Consider the following 18,910-nt stretch of genomic DNA (forward strand, 5'->3'; position numbering starts at 1 on the left):
GGTATTTGATATAAGTTTGCTATTACAAACATTACAGTATTTCTGTTATTATGTATATTTAACTATTTAATATATTTATTTGATCAGTTAAATATTCGCTTGTTGGTTGTCTCTATCTATAGCTAATAAAGATCTTTATCATCTAAGGTTGTCTCGTCTTACCGGTTAATCTAGTGATGTTATTTTAATTTTTGGTGTCATAGTTGCTATATTTTGTCGGCATTTAACAAGGAGTGTAGTTATTTGATGGTTATACTGTATTTCATTGGAACTTGGATTATTCAAATAAATTGAACAGATATATTTAATGCCATCTAGCAGACACTTATTCTGTGCCTTATATTTTTCAATAACGATATAGTTTTGTAACGCTAGCAGATCGCGCTATTAATATGATATTTGAAGAATAATATAAATCTCTTGGGAAAACACGTCACAGTATATATATAAATGTATGGCTGTAAATTATTATCATTAGACGTCGATAAGAGATTAAAGTGGGATTAAAGCATTTTTTGATTTGTATTTTTGTAGTCTGTAATCTATATTTCTTTGTGATTTGGTGTGTTGATCTTTTTCTAGATCGTGTAAGTACACGACTCTCTCTGGAGTCTGGATGTTAAACGTCCTCATTTTATGTTTCCTTAAATTTTTATAAATGTTTTACCATTAGTCACTAGTGTTATAAACAATTTCAATTTTTTTTTTAATTATATATCTACGCAATACATCGAAAATTTTGGCGATTAAAGGTTGGTAAATTATTATTGATTAATGATTTGATTATTTTGCAAAGGTTATAGGGTAGGGTATAGTTCATATGATTATGAATATCAAACTAATCTTTTATAAGTTCACATTTGTAAGTTTAATTTTATGTATGTACCTATAGTTTTAATCTTCTATATTTTATATTATTAATAATTGTAATTATTTATAGCTGAAATTGAGCATTTTGGTAAAAATAGTATCATTAGTATCGGATAGAGTTTGAGACCAACAAAGACTTTATTAATCAAATATTATCTTGACTGGTTTTGTTTATGATAGTTTTTACTCTTATTTCTCGCTAAAAATTAGTTTGATAAACTAATCGCGTCATTTTTATTTTTGAGAGGGGAGGGGGGTGTAAAAGTTTTGACCGATCCATAATAAAAAATAAAAAACACTTTCTAACATTTTTAACTCAATATAAACAGCCTTCTTACCATAGCCCATAGCTACCATAGCCCCCCAAAAATCGAAGGTAATACCTATTATGTTATACTTGTGTATAGAAATTAGAGAAGGGTGGCAAGGGCAAAGTCCTTGCAGTTCACTTTACATTGGATTATTATAGCCCTCCCCTACCAAAAAAATAAAAAAATTTAATCAAATGTCTGCCCATGCTTCTTACATAATTTTATACATACTGGGGTAGTAATTAGTAGTTATCTGAGATAACCGTGATTACTCTAAATAACATATTTCTTTGAGAGATAACAATGACTAAATAATACATAATATATAATATGCAGAGGAATACCCAATATTACCTATTAACATTGATTATATATTGTATATATTCAATGCTATTAGCTACTATATGATGACTTATTTTGAGGGGAATTTTACCTCAATTTATGTCCTATTAGCGCAAAATATAAATATAAAACATTAACAAAAAATAAAACAAAATATACCAAAACTAACACATATCCGGCCCGTTAATAACAAGGGGGGGGGCAAATGCCCACCGTGCTACCCACCAAATGATGCCTTTGTGATAAACTAACGTTATTAAAATTGGTTTTTGTGAACGATATAAAAGTTGTTACTTTTATCCAAATGTATTCTGTGGTTTGAACATAAAAATTAGTTTTTTTCGTTAAAAGACTCAAAACCAATTTTAGAATTATGTTTAATAATCATTGATAAACGATAATTAACATAATATTTATTATTGTACCAAATAAATTAAAAATGAAATAAAATGTGGATAATTAGAATCTACATAAATTGAAATATGTAATTTTTATTCTTAGATATTATTGTTATAATTATGTTCAGTTATAAAAAAAGTTATAAAATTACCAGCTTATCTATTAATTTAAAATGAGTTCTACTAACTTTTTAATCAGAATGTTGTTTATTTAGTGTTATACATGATTTTATATGGGTATTTAATCTTATTGCAAAATGAAATGAGCTATAAATAACTAGTACACAATGTTTTATGTACTAATGTTATGTGTTGATTATTTAATTAGTATTTAATTATTATTGTATTGTACATAATAATATATTGATGTTTTCTATCATGCTTTATCTGTAAAGTATAATGTAGTTGTGTTGTGTCTTGTACTCTAGTATTTAAAATTAAAATGGATTACTTATTATTGTAATTTGTATTAAAATTGTTCTATAAGGCTAAAGACTTATGAAAATGGAAATTAAAGTTTTTTAATTAAACATCTTCTAATGGTTTGATATAATTGAGTATAGTACTTATAATATATTCATGTATATATATACATATAAATTAATTAACAACAAATACAATGAAAATTTCATTTTTGTTTTCTGCAATTTGTGGCATAATCACATAAATGGTAGTGATAGGCAACAATATTATTTAAACTTAAAGAATTCAGTTAATATCATAAATAAAAATATTTCTAATAGATACTATCAAACAATAATTAGCTTAATCATCTTTAATTTTTAGAGTTTTGTGTCCGATTATTTATTCAAGTTTTGGGTACCTACTGAATTAGTGGCATGCTCAACTTTTTAAAAAGAGGGAATATTAATTTCTGATTGTCGACAAACTACTGTTTACTTTAAGTTTTTAATGCTAAAATTTTCTTATAAATAAAAAAAACGATGTGTATCAAATTTATAATTTTAGTTCTAGTTGATCCGTATATTATGATGAGTGATATTCCAAAAATTGGGTTTTTCACTGATTATATTGAAAGAAAGAAAATTGATTGAAACTACCAGTTTTACAATTGATTATCTTCTCTCACAAAAAAATCGATTTTGAAATGTGTAATTTATGTCACATATGTACATAATGTCATACACTCACACATATAAATCTGTGATTACTGGTTAATTCAAAACCAACTGTATATACTATTATACATTTCATTCAAAACTTACTATTTGTTTTAGTTATTCATTATTCCCAATGCTATTTTTACTTAATTTTATTATTTAGAACTTAGATTCAATTTTTAATTAAACAATATGGACATTGTCATTGGTATATTGTGATATTACATACTCGGAGTTTAAATTAATTACTTTGTTAAAATTTCTATTAATAGAAAAGTTATCAACTTAATAGTTCAGTTTTATTCTGGGGTTCAGTAAGTTCAGTTATTATGGTGGTATTTACTGTTTACTAATGTTTGATAGTGTTGCATATTGTGATATTTTACATTTTTTTTAATTAGTAGTAATTAAATAATTAGAGTAAATTAATTAATTTTACCATATTTGTGTTTTTAAATTATTAAAAAATTATATTATGTGATTTTTTTTTTGTAATATTAAATAATTGTTAAGTATGACAATTACAGTAAAGGCACTAGAGCCAAGAGAATGTTGTTTTTGTCATTTATAATAAGTACTTAATTACTTTTAAAAATACCATCAAGAGGTAGGTGTAATACTTTATAAATTAAATAATAGTTATTTAGTTCTTAAGTAAATTTATTATTTTCAAATTGTACAGTAAAAGTTAATAAACGATGTATAATTTTTTTTTTATGTGTAGGGTGGAAGTCAAAAAAATAAAGTTCAGGATAACATTTTCAGAAGCACATTTACCACTGTTGGCCTAAATATTGATTATTATGGTATACATTTTTAAGAAATTCTGATGGTTATTCATACAATTTACAGAGTAAAGTGAGTTTATGGTTACAAAATTTTCGACAGTATAGGTACGTCATAATAGTCATAAGTCATATTCCGATATTCGTGTTTTAATTAAGGATTCAAGATTTTTTTGCTTATTAACTAATTAGTGAGATATTTGAAGTTATTAAATTATTTTACATATTAGAAATTAAATAATGTTAAATTTTAAAATTAACTTAATATTAATAATATTAATAAATCAGTACTTTTCTGTTATCCCAACTACCGGTCGATGCTGCGACTACCGCTGGTCTAACTCGATTATCTAGACGATACATATTGACGACCGTTGTCTTCAGTCAATCTCCGTCATCAGCACTGTTAAACGATAGTATCTATTAGTTGTATCTAACTGACGTTCAAATTTATTATTTTAGTTATAATTCAGTATTTATAATTATGAATCTTTGGAATTTACCGAATAGTGAAAAAGATGCCATTGTATTATTTTAAGAAAAGGGTTTACTTCCAAGACACCGTCAATGTAAAAATGGTCATAAAAAAATCATACATAGATAAAAATGAAGTTTTTTGGAAATGCAATATAATGCAATAAGACATGTCAACATAAAAGAAATGTGTGTACCTATTGGTAATTGGTTTGAAAATAGTCGTCTGTCTTTTTTAACAATACTTTGTTTTATATATTGCTGGAGTGCAGAAATGACCTCCATTAAATTTTGTAAACAGCATTTGAATATGAATCATGGGCCATGGCATTATATTAATTATATAAATGATAAATTCATGTTGGTCGTGACTTTGAGGAGGTAGTAGAGATAATGGAATTGAGCTCATGGTATTCAGTACCAATAAATCTTTAAAATATTATTATCTACCCAAATATATTGTATTTAATTTTGTAAATTTTAATAATATTATGCATACGATTTAATACAATTTAAAATATTTATAAGATGAATAGTGAATACAATATGCTTTTAATATTGAATTTATAAATGAACTAGACATATTTATTACCTATTTATAATGCTATGTATGCTATTTATGTTCCTAATGAAATTTATACTATACACAATATTAAATATATCTATAAAAATAATATAATAATTAAACTAATTCTAACTAAAAAAGTATTATGATCTATTAATAGTTGAAATGTTTCATCTTTTGAAAATTTCAAATGCAATTATAATTGGATTGAAAAAAAAATTCAAAAATCTGTAATGTAGCTATTTAGTAGAACTTTTCAAGTTTATTTTGTTGAAAAAATTATGTTTCCATAACTACCGAGAGCTGAAGAAAATGGGAATTACGAAAGTATGTTTTTTACGGTTTGAATTTTGTTACTAGAAAGGCTTCTTAAGATTCAGTCTTTATTTTATTTAAGAATTCATGAAACCTGGATAGACATGGCATAACTGGGAGGAAGGTAAATTGAAGAAAAAAATGTTGGATCCCCCAAAATTTCTTTTTCAATTGCGGTTTTGGTGGCTAGGTATATAATGTGTATAAATAATATTTTAAGTTGATAATATACAACATACAAAACAAAGACAAAACTATTGGATTGCCCAAAAGTAAATCCCTTAACTTCAATTATGAAAATAACACTAAAGTAAGATTTACTTTTAAAAAAAATAACGATTAAAACAATATACTTTATGGCTTAAATTTCATTATTACTTAACATTTAAATCCAATGGACAAAAAAATACAAATCACGGAACTTGTATACAGTAAAAAAAAATCCATATTGAATTAAAAAACTATGAACTTCAAATTTCAAGTTTAATTTTACTTTATTTTTACTTCTTATTTTTTAATTCTTGTTAATATCGCTGTAAAAGCTCAATTAATAATGACTAGGTATGATTTTAGTAAAATATTCTAATTTATCACCATAGTTGATATGATTCAAACATTTTTATTTAATAATTTCTACATACCATACTATATATAATACAAATTATTGAATTATTTTTAAAGTATTTGTATTTATTATTTACTTGCACAAATGAACTTGATTCAAAAACCAATTATGTATTTTTAAATAATATTATGTTAAAGTGATATTATTTTGTTTCTTTTGCAGAAAGAATAATTGTTGGATAATAACATTCTTAATTTTTTTCTAGCAAAGGATTGATTTAAAAATCTATATCAATGATCACATTTCTATTAAAATTTAACTTGACTTTGACTTGACATTGGATAATATTGATGACTAACTATTATGAATAATAATATAAATCAGTGTTTTTAAGCTGTCAATAATTGCAGATTTCGAGTACACCGAACCTATAATTTAATATACTAGACTATTAGAGGAACAAAAAGACTTGAAGAAAATTGTATTGAAGATAGCTGGTGGATTAAATGTAATTATTTGAGAAGTTAAACTTATATATTTTGTTAAGTAAACCAATTGAGCAATATTGATATAGACAATTAAAAAAAAAAAAATTGAATAAGTCAAAAACTAAATAGATCAAAATACATTTTTATTTAATTGTTTATCAGTAAATGATCCGAAAAAGAAAAATCTAAGAAAAGAAGAAAATCAATTAATTATATATAAGATAAATATATAATTAAGTTTGATTTGTTATAAAATATTTTATAGTCTTATAATGTCAATTAATGGAAGTACCAGTTTGTTAAAAATCATTTATTTCTATTTCTTGTTTACATTTACATTTATTATCATTTTTAAAAAATATAAGTAAATCATGAAAGACCTGAAGAAATAAAAGGAGGAAAAAGGGATACCAAGATTAAATTGATACCAATGAAGCTGAGCAATTTTATACTATAATCGTTAAGGAAATAATAATATATGATGTTAATAGTAATATTGACTATAATGAAGAAGATGATGTATGAATGTTATATTCTAAAAACAATATTGTTGTCATTTTTGAGTATTTTGTAATTTAATTATTTAAATTTTTAATACTCAGCAACTTATTTTTTAATTTTAAATGGTTATTTAATATTTTAATTGCTTGTTATTTTATTAATATTATTTGAAAAATAAATGTTTTGTTTTAATAAAAATATAATAATTAATTAATTAATAATTTGATGATGTTTTTAAGTTTTTATAGTTTATTATGAACATTTTTTTCTCTCTTTTTTTGAATAACATGTTGAAGAAACCTACATAATAAAGTAATCACTAAATTACTATAATCAATTGTAATTTTCTTATTTTAGAGCAAAACACACTTGATAGATTTAATACATTTTGGAAAAGAGCAAAATAAATTAAACAAATATGTTTTCCCTCGATTTCAAATAAAACAAACTTTTTATGAAAATAGTATGGTTTGGATAAAATTTATGATTTTATTTTTTTTTTCAAGTTTTGTCTAAAAAAATATTGAATTTATGTATTAATTAAAAATCAATTGATATGAATTTTCAATTTTGTCTATTTAAATGATTAATTATCATTGAAGGAGATTATGTAGTTAAATAAAATAATGACGAAAACTGATTTTTTTTTAAATATTAAGTTCTTTGAAATAGTATGTTTTGGAATATTATTTCTTATAATACTACTTTAAAAAAAAAACAAATTGATTTTTCTTTTGAGAAGATATAAAAAAAAGAATTAAAAATATTTATTTAATTTAAGTATATTTTTAATGCCATTCATTTATTTCTGGGTTAAGTACTTAAAATTTGTTGACAATTGCTATACCAACTGTACGATTATTACACTTATTACACTTGCATCTTATCTGCTGCAAATGTTAGGTTAGTGTAAACTATAATAATATATTTATAATTTGTATTATCTATACTATGGTCCGTCCAGCGAGAGAACGCGCCGATTCTGCGCATCCTCCCCGCGTCACCATGCTATCAAAACTGGTTTACTTATAGTTGGGTATCATTGGGGAATGCGCAGAATAACTGATTTTGGTTGGTTTGCGGCGCGTTCTCTCGCTGGACAGAGTATAGATCTATATTCTATAGCGTAAATACTTTCCAATTTGAGAGGCATATAATCCTAAGGGCTACGAGAACGATAGTGAGGCTTGCCGCTTTCAACATTCCAAACATCTAACGGTTTTTCTTTGAAAATTCAGTACTGTACATTTGTTTTGTATACACAACAAACTTTTATTGGCCAACCTGATACATTTTTTCCTTTGAATTTGGCAACGGCGTTCTTTTATTACCGTGTTGCCAGACTTTCTAAAAAACTATATTTTAGTTCTGTTAGTTTTTGTGTCACGAGGATAGGAAAAATAGGCGAATGTTTCGAAACTTAAAAACTGTTTTGCTTTTGTTATTTTTTGACATAAATTATTAGAAATAGGTAGTTAAAATTTTTGTTTGTAAATTTCGCGTCCCCCAAGCCGACAACTGTTGATCGTGATATCTCCCAAAGCAGCCACACTGTCTACTCAGTCTACGCGTTCCGTATTATTGTTTGCCTACTGCCCCACTCCATTCCTTTATTCGCATTTAATACAGTTCCCACTTCCTTGGTTCTCGTTTACGTCCGGCTGGTAGAAGCATAATCCGCCGCCCGCTTGTGTTTTTGTTGTCCGTTCAGCGTTCCCCGTTCATACTGTCTGTCAGGACCTCCATAAGCGTTTTGATAACTGAAATCTCCGGTGGGTTTAACGCCGTCGTCTGTTGATCGTTTCGGATTTACACAGGCTCCTTTTTGCGCCGCTGTTCACTTTGCAAGTGTTTGAAGAAATTCATATCGTGCACAATCCGCTGACCGTCCGTTTGATCCAGACAATTCGTAAGTTTGGTTCATTTTACGCACCGCGTAATCGCATTTAATGCGTTTTGCTGCGCGGTAGTGTTCAGGTCTAACCACTAACTTTTTGTGCGTGTTTTCCGTTCATTCTTTTTCGATTTGATTTCTGGAATAGCTCGATGTCCGTATTTTTGTGGTTTTATGTGTGTATTGTCTTGTTGAGACGCGTACGGTAGATATGATGTCCGAGCGATGTGTTGAATTAAATGATTACCCCATGTGGGCATAGCCAAACATCATCGACTTCAAAATGAACGTCGCGTCTTCTACGACAAATCACTAAACAAATGTATTTTTGATGTTTTATTATTCTAACAGATATTTTATTCATTTAAGAGTACTCCATACCCACATGTGTTGTCTCCGTCTTACACGTACTTAACAGCAAACTTAAACTCGGTAGATTACAGTTAGATTTAGATCCGTTTGTTTAAAAATTAGTGAATCGATCTATTATGAAATTTGATGGTAAGAATATTATCTGTATTCGTATTTTAGATTTTTACATTTGTTCAATTTGTTGTCAAGATGCGTATATTATAATATAACGTAAATTAAAAATGCTCGTAACTCACTTAAAAACTGAATAATTGAAAAAATAACAACAAATAATATTCTTACCATCAAGTTTCATAATAGGTCGATTCAGTCTTATTTTTAAATTAATGGAGTTAAATGTGATCTGCTGAATATAAAAATTTGCTATGTTACATATATGTAAGAGAGAAACAATACATGTGGGTATGGCATCCTCTTTAATTAGATATATTTATAAATTTAGTTTAAATTGCAAGCTTAATATTTAATAATTTATTGAATACTTTTTAATTAACTTTTACTCGAATTTTTAGGCAATAAATTTGGGCACTTATATTTTCAACTCGTGTATGTTCTGTAGGTAATTTAGCTACTATATAGTAGCTAAATTAAGTAAACGTCACATCTATGTGTATCTATGTATTTTATCAGTCTTAATCTATAATAGCGAATTCCCGTTCAACAGTTTCAATTTTGTGTTAATGATCTAATATCCAAGTGAACTTTATTATAAAAGTTTTAATATTAGAACATTAACTATATTCTTTATGTTGGTATTTTATTAAGTTTTAATTTATGAGAGTTAATAGCATTATTAAATACTAATAACTTGTTAAAAAATTAGAATTATTGTAATCTAAAGATTAAACTTGGATACAATATTTTTAAGAATAAAAATTTAACATGTATATATATATCAGTATCGAGTAATTATGTACTAACTCGTATTAGTCTCTTTGAAACGGCTTGCATATTACTTGCGTAAATCTTTGAACGCTTAATATTAAACCAATACTGATCGATACACTCAAATTTCTTCCTTGATAATCGTAATGACATTTTTAGCTTTAATTTTGATTATTATCAATTCATTAGTTGATAAATTGTATGTAATTAACTAAAAAAAAAAATACACTAAGTTTATATAGGTAATTTATTAAAGTAAACTTAATTAAATATTATTTAAAAAAAAAAAAAAAATGAACAAGTTATATTTATAATTTAAAAAAAGTTATTATTATCAAATATTATATTAATTACTTACAAAAAGTAGTTTTGATATCGAGTATAGACCAACTGCGCCTAACACAAAATTTTTGTTTAGGGTCAGTATACCAATTGCACTCCTTATATTTTAGAAATAGTATACCAATTGTGCTTGTATAACATTTACTAAAATGCTTAAAAATTAAAACTTATTTATTGATCAATTGATTACTGCGAGGATTACTGGTTAAAGTAACTGGTTAGGTTATGTTTAATATATTTTATAACAGCAGTATTAGGAATTTTATGAAACTAATTGTAATTTAATGTAACTGGTATTTAATTTTGAATAATTGACGATTAAAAAGTAACTTGTAAAACACAAAAAAAAAAGTATTTTTTTAGGTATATTAATATATTATATTAGTTATAATACTTACAAAAAAAATCGGTTAGTGCTTTCATTTAATATATTATAATTATAACTAATATATTTTCCTTAGTGATTGTATAATGTTTTGAGCGCAATTGGTTTATCGATCCTAAAATGTATAGAGCGCAATTGGTATATAACAAATTAATTTTAGGTGCAATTAGTAAATTGCCTTCATAAATGTTAGAAAATCATCAAAAATCTAATCCTTTGATGGATGCATAAATCTATCATTCTTCTTTGAACTTCCTTTCAAGCAAAGAGATACTTCATTGATATGTATAGAATATTTTTATTTTTTAATACACTAAAAAATTCAATGTGTATGGATTAGTATGGATTTAAATTTGTGGCCCTGTAAATGTGGTCTTTATAATTATTGGTAGTAACACAACATATTGTAGACCATTAAATTATAGTAGATTGATCGCATTTGACACTGATGAATTATATTCCTATAAATTGCTTATACCATCGTTATCAAATTTTATTTAATATTTAAGCCTTTGGCACATAATTGGAATAGTTAAATGTGAATTTTAGTAATTTATGTGTTAATGAAACCAACTCATATGAGTTCTTTCATTTTATAGATGTGTGCTATAAAATATTAAATTGAAATAGGTATACATAATTGTTTAACTTTTTTTCTGGTATGGTAGAAAAAAAATGGGTTTTGTTACCATATTATTTATTTTTTTATTATAATATTCAGGTCAATTTTTCCCCAACTTAGCGACTAAGATCAAATGTAGTTTTCAATTTAAACTGTAAATGAGTAATTTCATAAATTTCAATACTAAAATACTAGTTTCTAGAGATAATATTTAAAATATTTATTGGTTATTAGTCAATGTAAAATATTTAATAAAGCTAAATGATTGATTATTGAATGAAATTTTAATACATTTTTAAATATGTGTACTTAAATTATATTTTGGGTTATATTGTTTCCAGAATAATGTCCGGTATTGCATTAACTCGTTTATCTGAAGAACGTAAGGGATGGAGGAAAGATCATCCATTTGTAAGTACTACATAGTATCAAACAATACTATTATAATACATAAAAAAAAATACATTTAATAATTTGAAACTTTTTTTCTTAAGGGTTTTGTTGCTAAACCAGGCAAAAATCCAGATGGTTCATTGAACCTCATGGTTTGGGAATGCTATATACCTGGTAGAAAGAGTGTGAGTATTAATGAAATTGATTTGTTATTTACTTATTACTGATAGAGTAGCAAGATACTAAAGAAATATTCACTTAATTAAATTCATGTTACACAGCATTGAGCATGTATCTATACTCTGTCTCAAAGTAGAATACACCAGTGGTGCAAACTTTTTTCCCTTCCATCAGTCACTACATATAACGTTATGCGGGAGATGTGCGCCACCAGACAGAAACTGGTCGCTGTCTGGTGTATTCTACTTCAAGACAAAATATATTTCCTAACTATTTATTTTAATACTAAACAATAGTGTATTAAGATTAATTTGTATAACTTAAAAAAAAAATTTTTTTCATTTTTTAATATTTTTCTTTATTCTGATTATCTTGAAAAGTTGTATGCAATTTCTATTTTTTGTAAAATACCAAGTAAATTCAATTTGTTACCAGAGACCTTTCCTTAAAGTTTATGATCGGAGAATGTTTTTCTACAATAAGTGTCTTCAGACAACATAGCACGCTACTTGATATTTTTCTGAAATTGTATTTTTGTTTTTTAAATTTTGCAAGTCGGGCCTGTGCATGACAAGTACAATCCGTAAACACGCATGTGATGAAAACATATAGTGTTACTAAAAACAGTCAATAAGCAAAAAGTTGTATTCGGCCCGGATGTTAAAATTCTATGTATTTATTGCTTTGCTCAGAATCTTAAAATATGTCTGATGTATATATTATTATTATTGATACATTTTAAATAATTTTTTTTTATTAACGTTTTTATTAGACTCCTTGGGAAAATGGAATGTACTTTTTACGTATGATCTTTAAAGACGATTATCCATCCAGTCCACCTAAATGCAAATTTGAACCTCCATTATTCCATCCTAATGTGTACCCCTCTGGTAAGTATATGCTATCTTTTATACACATCTATAACAAAAAATTTTAAGTTAAATAAATATCAATAATCATTATTTATGATTAAAAACTAGGTACTGTGTGCTTATCATTATTGGACGAAGAAAAAGATTGGCGTCCAGCTATTACTATTAAGCAGATATTGTTGGGAATACAAGACCTTTTGAACGAGCCAAACATCAAAGATCCTGCTCAAGCAGAAGCATACACTATTTATTGGTAACAATTTTTAAAAAAAAATTAACATAATTTATTATACTGTTCAGCTTTAAAAATATTTATTATAAAGTATTAGATTCATTTAAGGTCCATAAGTTATACTCACATGACGTATTGTCTCTATCATACAAAATTACAAACATATTATGTAATTAATAACGAATCTTGTGTTATTATCATTAATATTAGAGTGAAGTAACTATTATCTAACTTAAAACTAGACTTATGATATTTATGTCTTCTTATTATATTTCAATTTTTTTACAACCTATAAACATTTATTGAAAATATGCATACAATTTAAATATTATTATAGATAGCTACTTACAAACATAGAATAATATATACTTTATATAAATAATAAAACAATTCATTATAATATTAAAGCTAATTTAATGTTAAATTGAAGTAAAAATAGATATTAATTTCATCTTTTTTTTACAGCCAAAATCGTGTAGAATATGACAAACGTGTCCGAGCACAAGCTAAAGCAATGTCCAGAGCTGAATAAATATAGTTGGCAAAGAGAGAAGAAGAAGAAGAATTTATTTCTTTAACCTATTAAAATAGTTACATTTTTCAATAAGTTTTTCACTTCTCTGTTAATCAGTAAGAAATATCCATGTGTATCATACTCAACATTAAAGATCAGTTGCCTTCTCTCTTTTTTTTTTTTTTTTTTACATTAAAAGATTATATTCTTTTTTTATTATTATTATTATAGCTGTACTATTTATATTAACTACTTTATTGTATTTATAAATATTTTGAGAACAAACAAATTTGAATTGCTACTTTTCTTATACAAAAACATTTAAGACAAACAAAAGTAGAATAATGATTGGTCATAATTTATTAGGACTCTCATAGTCATGATATTGTTAATTATTTTGAAAACTCTTGAGTGTCATTTTTAAATTAAATTTCTTGATTTTTTGCTTATGTGAGATTGATTTTGTAAAATTGCATATTTTTCTGAACACATTTAAAATGACCAATCAATTGTTTACTTTTGATTGAAATTCTTATTCTACTACTGTTGAGGCATCTACAAAGATTGGTTGAACCAAATATTTAGGTATATTATATGTTTTCATACATTAGGTTAGGATTATCATTTTTATTTATGGTAAATTTCTAGATAACGATACCATAATGAGAATGGCAAAATATATTTTAAATTAAGAAAAATTGAATCAAACATCCAACCTTGAAATTGAAAACCATAAACTTTACATTATATAATTTTTTACATTTTTATATTATTTTATAAAGATAAATTATATATCCAGCTTGCTAGGACAGTAAACTGCCTAATAGTATTCTAGTTACTGTCGTTATATTTTAATTTTTGTTTGCTAATTACCATCCGAATAAGCATTATAAATTAGGTATGATCAATGGTGCCAAAGAAAAAAATGAAATGTATGACAAGGATCTCTAGCAACCACGCCTCTCCCCTACCACCATCTCTAACCCACTAATCAAATTTGAAACTTGTTACTAACAATTTGCCACCCAATTTTATTTTATTTTTGATTACCTTTCTTTCATTTTTCCAACCAAAACAAAGATAAATTAACTTAAATATATATATTATATAAAAATGATATTTCATTACTTGCAACGATAATATTTATTGCTAATATAGTATTTTGATATTAATTAAAATAAACGTGCCCATAAGTCAAAGTAATAATATTGAAAATATAATATGTTAAATAATAATTTAATTATAAATTATTCAATAAACAGAAATAATACATAGATATGAGACCAGTAGACAACACACTCAACAAAAATAAAGAAATCGCTCCGTTTCAGACCTCATTATTTAATGACTTACTGCTGAGTAATTAACATACAGATTTCTGCGCTATTAGTTACACTGTTCTTACTAATAATAATTTTTGTATTATTATGAATTATTCAAGTTTAATGTTCAACAAAAACATTGATATTTAAGATGTACGTAAACTCGCCCACGAGTACCTTTTTTAGTGTAAACTCCGCTAGAATAGAAAAACAGTTAACAGTATTAAATTAATACTTAATAATATATTATTATTTAAAAACAAACATATTTTTATAATAATAATCATTTACATTGAGAAAAATAGGTTACGTGTAATATACCAAAACTTTAAACTTAAGTATATAAAGCTTATTGTAATATGTATTACATTAAATTATCGTAATAATATGATAAAATGTGTAGCTATTCAGAATATTTTAAGTCTGATATAATATACCTATCCATAATTATAATTTATAAGTTTATAACTATTAAACTACTAGTTTATACTATTTTCTAACGCTCATTTTTTTAAAAATTATTTGATACATGTGTATGATGTATATACTGACATACTGTTAACTTTTACATAAGTTTAGGTTTAAAATTCGATAGAAACTTTACAAAAAAATATATATATTTAGGTGACTAGTGAAATTAATTTTTAGATGACTGAAAGGATTTATAAGCGTTTGTAGTTTGGTATGAATTTGCAATTTGATCAGTCCACAAATGAGGGCGTAAAGCTGCGTCATATAATTATAATTGTCTATAAAGTATATGGTATTACGAAAACTTATTACTCTTAAAATACTACTTATATATTACGAAGATAAAATTATTTTTAGATTAAATGACGCATTAAATTAACATAAACTTTAGCAATTTCGACGTATGTCATCGACTTATCGTCAACGTATTTAATGTGGGAAAGCTTTACCACTGCCGGAGTTTCCGTATGCCCATTACAGGTAAGAAAATAAAACTATAATATATATATTATATCGTCCGATATTTAATAACAAATACCTACTTAATGGGCTTCATATTAATTTTCATAATTCTTGTAAATACCTCCCTGAATTTTTTTATATGTATGGTAGCTAGGGCATATGTTAATTGCGCCAGAAATCACTGGTAAGGAAAAAAAATTATGGGATTCAAAAAGGTTATGCATCAACTGTGCCGGAGGATATTGAGCCATTGAGGTCCAAAAAGGTAAGTAAAGTTATACATTATTGCGCTGGCCGCTGGCGCCCGACGATACTAAAGTTACTACAAATGCCTGTGAGTCGTTTCACTCAGCATTCGGAAAATACTTTTACTCAGCACACCCTAATATTTTTATACTTTTTGAAGTTTTGAAAAACTTATACAAGTACAAACACAAAACATACATCAAAATTATAAGTATTCAAAAAGAAAATAAGCCCAAGCTTGTCTTTCAAATTTTTATTTTTCAAAATGTGTGTTTTAAGGCACTGAAATTGAATGTGTTTGAAAAAATTGTCGCTATTTTTATTTCGGAAGTTATACCAAAAAAATCGGAAAACAATTGATTTTTTTTTTTAAATTGTTGATTATTGAAATGACATTTCAGTATAATGCTGTGTTTTTAATGCACATACAGACGTTTGTGTTGTTCGGACTGTTTAAAAAAAAAACATGCCTTGATTTGCTATGCAAAAGCACCTAAAATGTCACTGGGTAAAATCAATTGCATTTTGATTGCACCTCGAAACTGTATGGGGTCATTCGTTCATTGCGATTACTCGCAAACAAATAAATTGTTTTCCTTCAAAAACTTCAGCATACAAAAATAAACTTTTTCAACAAAAAAAAATCAGTCAAAAATGTAGTTTTTACTATTTTTATCGTGGATACCGCAATTTTTGAAAAAATTAATTGTTTTCCTGTATTTTTGCTATACCCCATAAAAAGTAAGTACAATAGCCAAAATGTGATTGGTTCAAAAATTTCAGCGTACAAAAACACACTTAAAAAAAAAAATTAGTCAAAAAAGTAGTTTTTTATTATTTTTTATATAGAATACTGACGTAATTCAAAAAATCAATTGTTTTTCGGTTTTTTTTGTATAATTTCCGTAATAAAAAAGCGACAATTTTTTCAAATACATTCAAATTCAGTGCCTTTAAACAGTTAAACCACATATTTTGAAAAAAAAAAAATTGAAAAATGAGCTTGGGCTGAAACTACAATTGTTCCTAAATTGTACTCAATGTTTGATGTATTTGTACTTTGTACATGTCAATATTTCTTACAAATATAATGCGGCTGAATAATTCGGTGATTCAATCAAATTTCCAATGCATAAGGCATAATAGACACCAAGACACCATCATATGTCTAGAAAAATCGGGTGTTAATCTTGGAAAAAGTCTAGGATTGGTTCAAAATATTGAAAAATTAGGTTATTAAATTTGTAGGTATTAACCTTGCTTAAGTTTATCTATTGATAGTTTTATCAAATAATCCCGGATTATCACAAATAAAAAAAATTTCTGGAATTATAAACGGAGAAATAAGTAAAAACGATGAAGACCTTGCATGTTAAGTTTAGAAGATATCTCTTGTTAGACTGTTACGCGCCCATTGTGCTAGTATACGTGGAAAGAAGTTTTTCGAAGTACAAGGTGATGCTATTATGAGTATTACGTGACAATCGTAAAAGTTTTCAATTTGATAATTTAAAAACACATTTTGTTACATCATGTTGGTACGCCTTCAATAATTAATATACATTTTATGCTATTTACACATTTTAAATAATGATTTTTAAATTGTATTTTTTTTAACACAAAACAATTTTTTTGCATATTTTTGAATTTTTGAGTGCATAAATTTAATATAATACAATTTTTTTTCTAATTTGAAAAATTTAAATTAATTTTTATATCATGTGAAATATGTTACAATTTTCTATTCATTGACAGTTTATCATGTTATCAATCTTGATTTTTTTTCACAAAAATAAGCGTAAAAACTTAAATCAGTGCCCCTTCATTAAATGTGATATTGGAGTACTTGAAGTTTTCCTAGTTAGTAGCGTCAAGGCTGATTGTAGCACTCGGTGTCTCTAAGCGTGTCCAGATCTTTTTCGCAGTGCACTGGGTGCATTTCAAGATAGAAATCAGGTAGGTACTAGTTTTAGAAAGCGGTATCAACATAAAAGCATAAAAAAAACATTTTCATTGTTAATATTTCGTTAAAGATAATGTAGCAAATTATTTTATGTTAAAATGTTAAAAGTCTTGAAAAATGTATAATTGTTTATTAAAATAATTAATATTTTTAATTTAAACACCTAAGGTCTGATAACGTAATACAATGTTCCAAAAAAGTGGTTACCTATTACAGCAATAAAAAAACATGTGCAGAATTTTATTTGATACGCGCTTTAGTTAAAATTGTCTGTTTTCTTCGCTTAGAACCGTTTTTTCGTGTACCAGTGTACCAGTATTGAATCTAAATTTTTGAATTTAATAAATTCATAGTATGCAGCAGGCCCGTAGCCAAGGACTGGGCTCTAAACCCAGTCGTTACCACTCCTAAAAATATTTTTTTTTATAATGTTTTTATATATAATGCCCCCCCAAAAATTTGGTCTGGCTACGGGCCTGGTATGCAGCAGAAACAAGGTCTCTGGTTTTGTTTTAATTTATATTTAGAATAATTTAATAATAGCAGTCGCTGTCGTTAGTGCAAACAGTTAATGATGGAAAATAAGGAATTATTTTCAGTCAACATAATATCATACAAATATTCTATTTATCTGCATAGGAAGTCATTTTTATACTAAGCTTATATTCGATATTTATAAAATTGAAATAGTATTCTTGCTGAATGGCTTGGATGCTGACACGATTATAACAATAAATATATAATAAAAATATTGACTACCCACTGAGATTCTTTTTTTACCAAATCGCGTAATTAAACAACGAGATCGATTTAAATCAATAGTCTTATAGCTATATTGCAATTTATGTCATCAATATTACTATTATTATCATTTTCAACTTATATTGATATATTGATTAATCCTTCAAATCCTTGACTGTTTTTATCTTTATATAATGAATATTGATGTGTTTATTTATGTGTCTCAGACTTACTTCAGATCTTAAGATGGTTTAAAATCAAAAATCAAACATTGTTAAA

At 25.9% G+C, this 18,910-nt stretch overlaps 1 protein-coding gene across 3 annotated transcripts; it reads left to right on the plus strand.

Moving 5' to 3' along the window:
• Positions 1–521: 521 nt before the first annotated feature.
• Positions 522–13,597, plus strand: LOC132924875 (SUMO-conjugating enzyme UBC9-B). 3 transcript variants are annotated; one of them, XM_060989324.1, is made up of 6 exons: positions 522–752; positions 11,577–11,646; positions 11,730–11,813; positions 12,581–12,698; positions 12,789–12,933; positions 13,378–13,597. In XM_060989324.1, exons 2-6 carry the CDS (start codon positions 11,581–11,583, stop codon positions 13,442–13,444), a joined length of 480 nt encoding a protein of 159 aa, XP_060845307.1. In that variant the 5' UTR covers positions 522–752; positions 11,577–11,580; the 3' UTR covers positions 13,445–13,597. The 3 variants fall into 3 exon arrangements, with proteins under 3 accessions (XP_060845307.1, XP_060845315.1, XP_060845300.1); XM_060989332.1 differs by lacking the exon at positions 522–752 and adding an exon at positions 3,917–3,935; XM_060989317.1 differs by lacking the exon at positions 522–752 and adding an exon at positions 8,361–8,644.
• The last annotated feature ends 5,313 nt before the right edge of the window (positions 13,598–18,910 follow it).

This window comes from Rhopalosiphum padi, chromosome 1 (assembly GCF_020882245.1).
Source record: "Rhopalosiphum padi isolate XX-2018 chromosome 1, ASM2088224v1, whole genome shotgun sequence".
Lineage (NCBI taxonomy): Eukaryota > Metazoa > Arthropoda > Insecta > Hemiptera > Aphididae > Rhopalosiphum > Rhopalosiphum padi.

What these genes read in the sequence shown, in the direction of transcription:
- LOC132924875 (XM_060989324.1), top strand. Translation starts at nt 11,581, where the DNA reads ATGTCCGGTATTGCATTAACTCGTTTATCTGAAGAACGTAAGGGATGG. An exon ending in TCCTAATGTGTACCCCTCTG is followed by an intron (nt 12,699 to 12,788) that starts GTAAGTATATGC and finishes ATTAAAAACTAG; the next exon opens with GTACTGTGTGCTTATCATTA. An exon ending in GAAGCATACACTATTTATTG is followed by an intron (nt 12,934 to 13,377) that starts GTAACAATTTTT and finishes TTTTTTTTACAG; the next exon opens with CCAAAATCGTGTAGAATATG.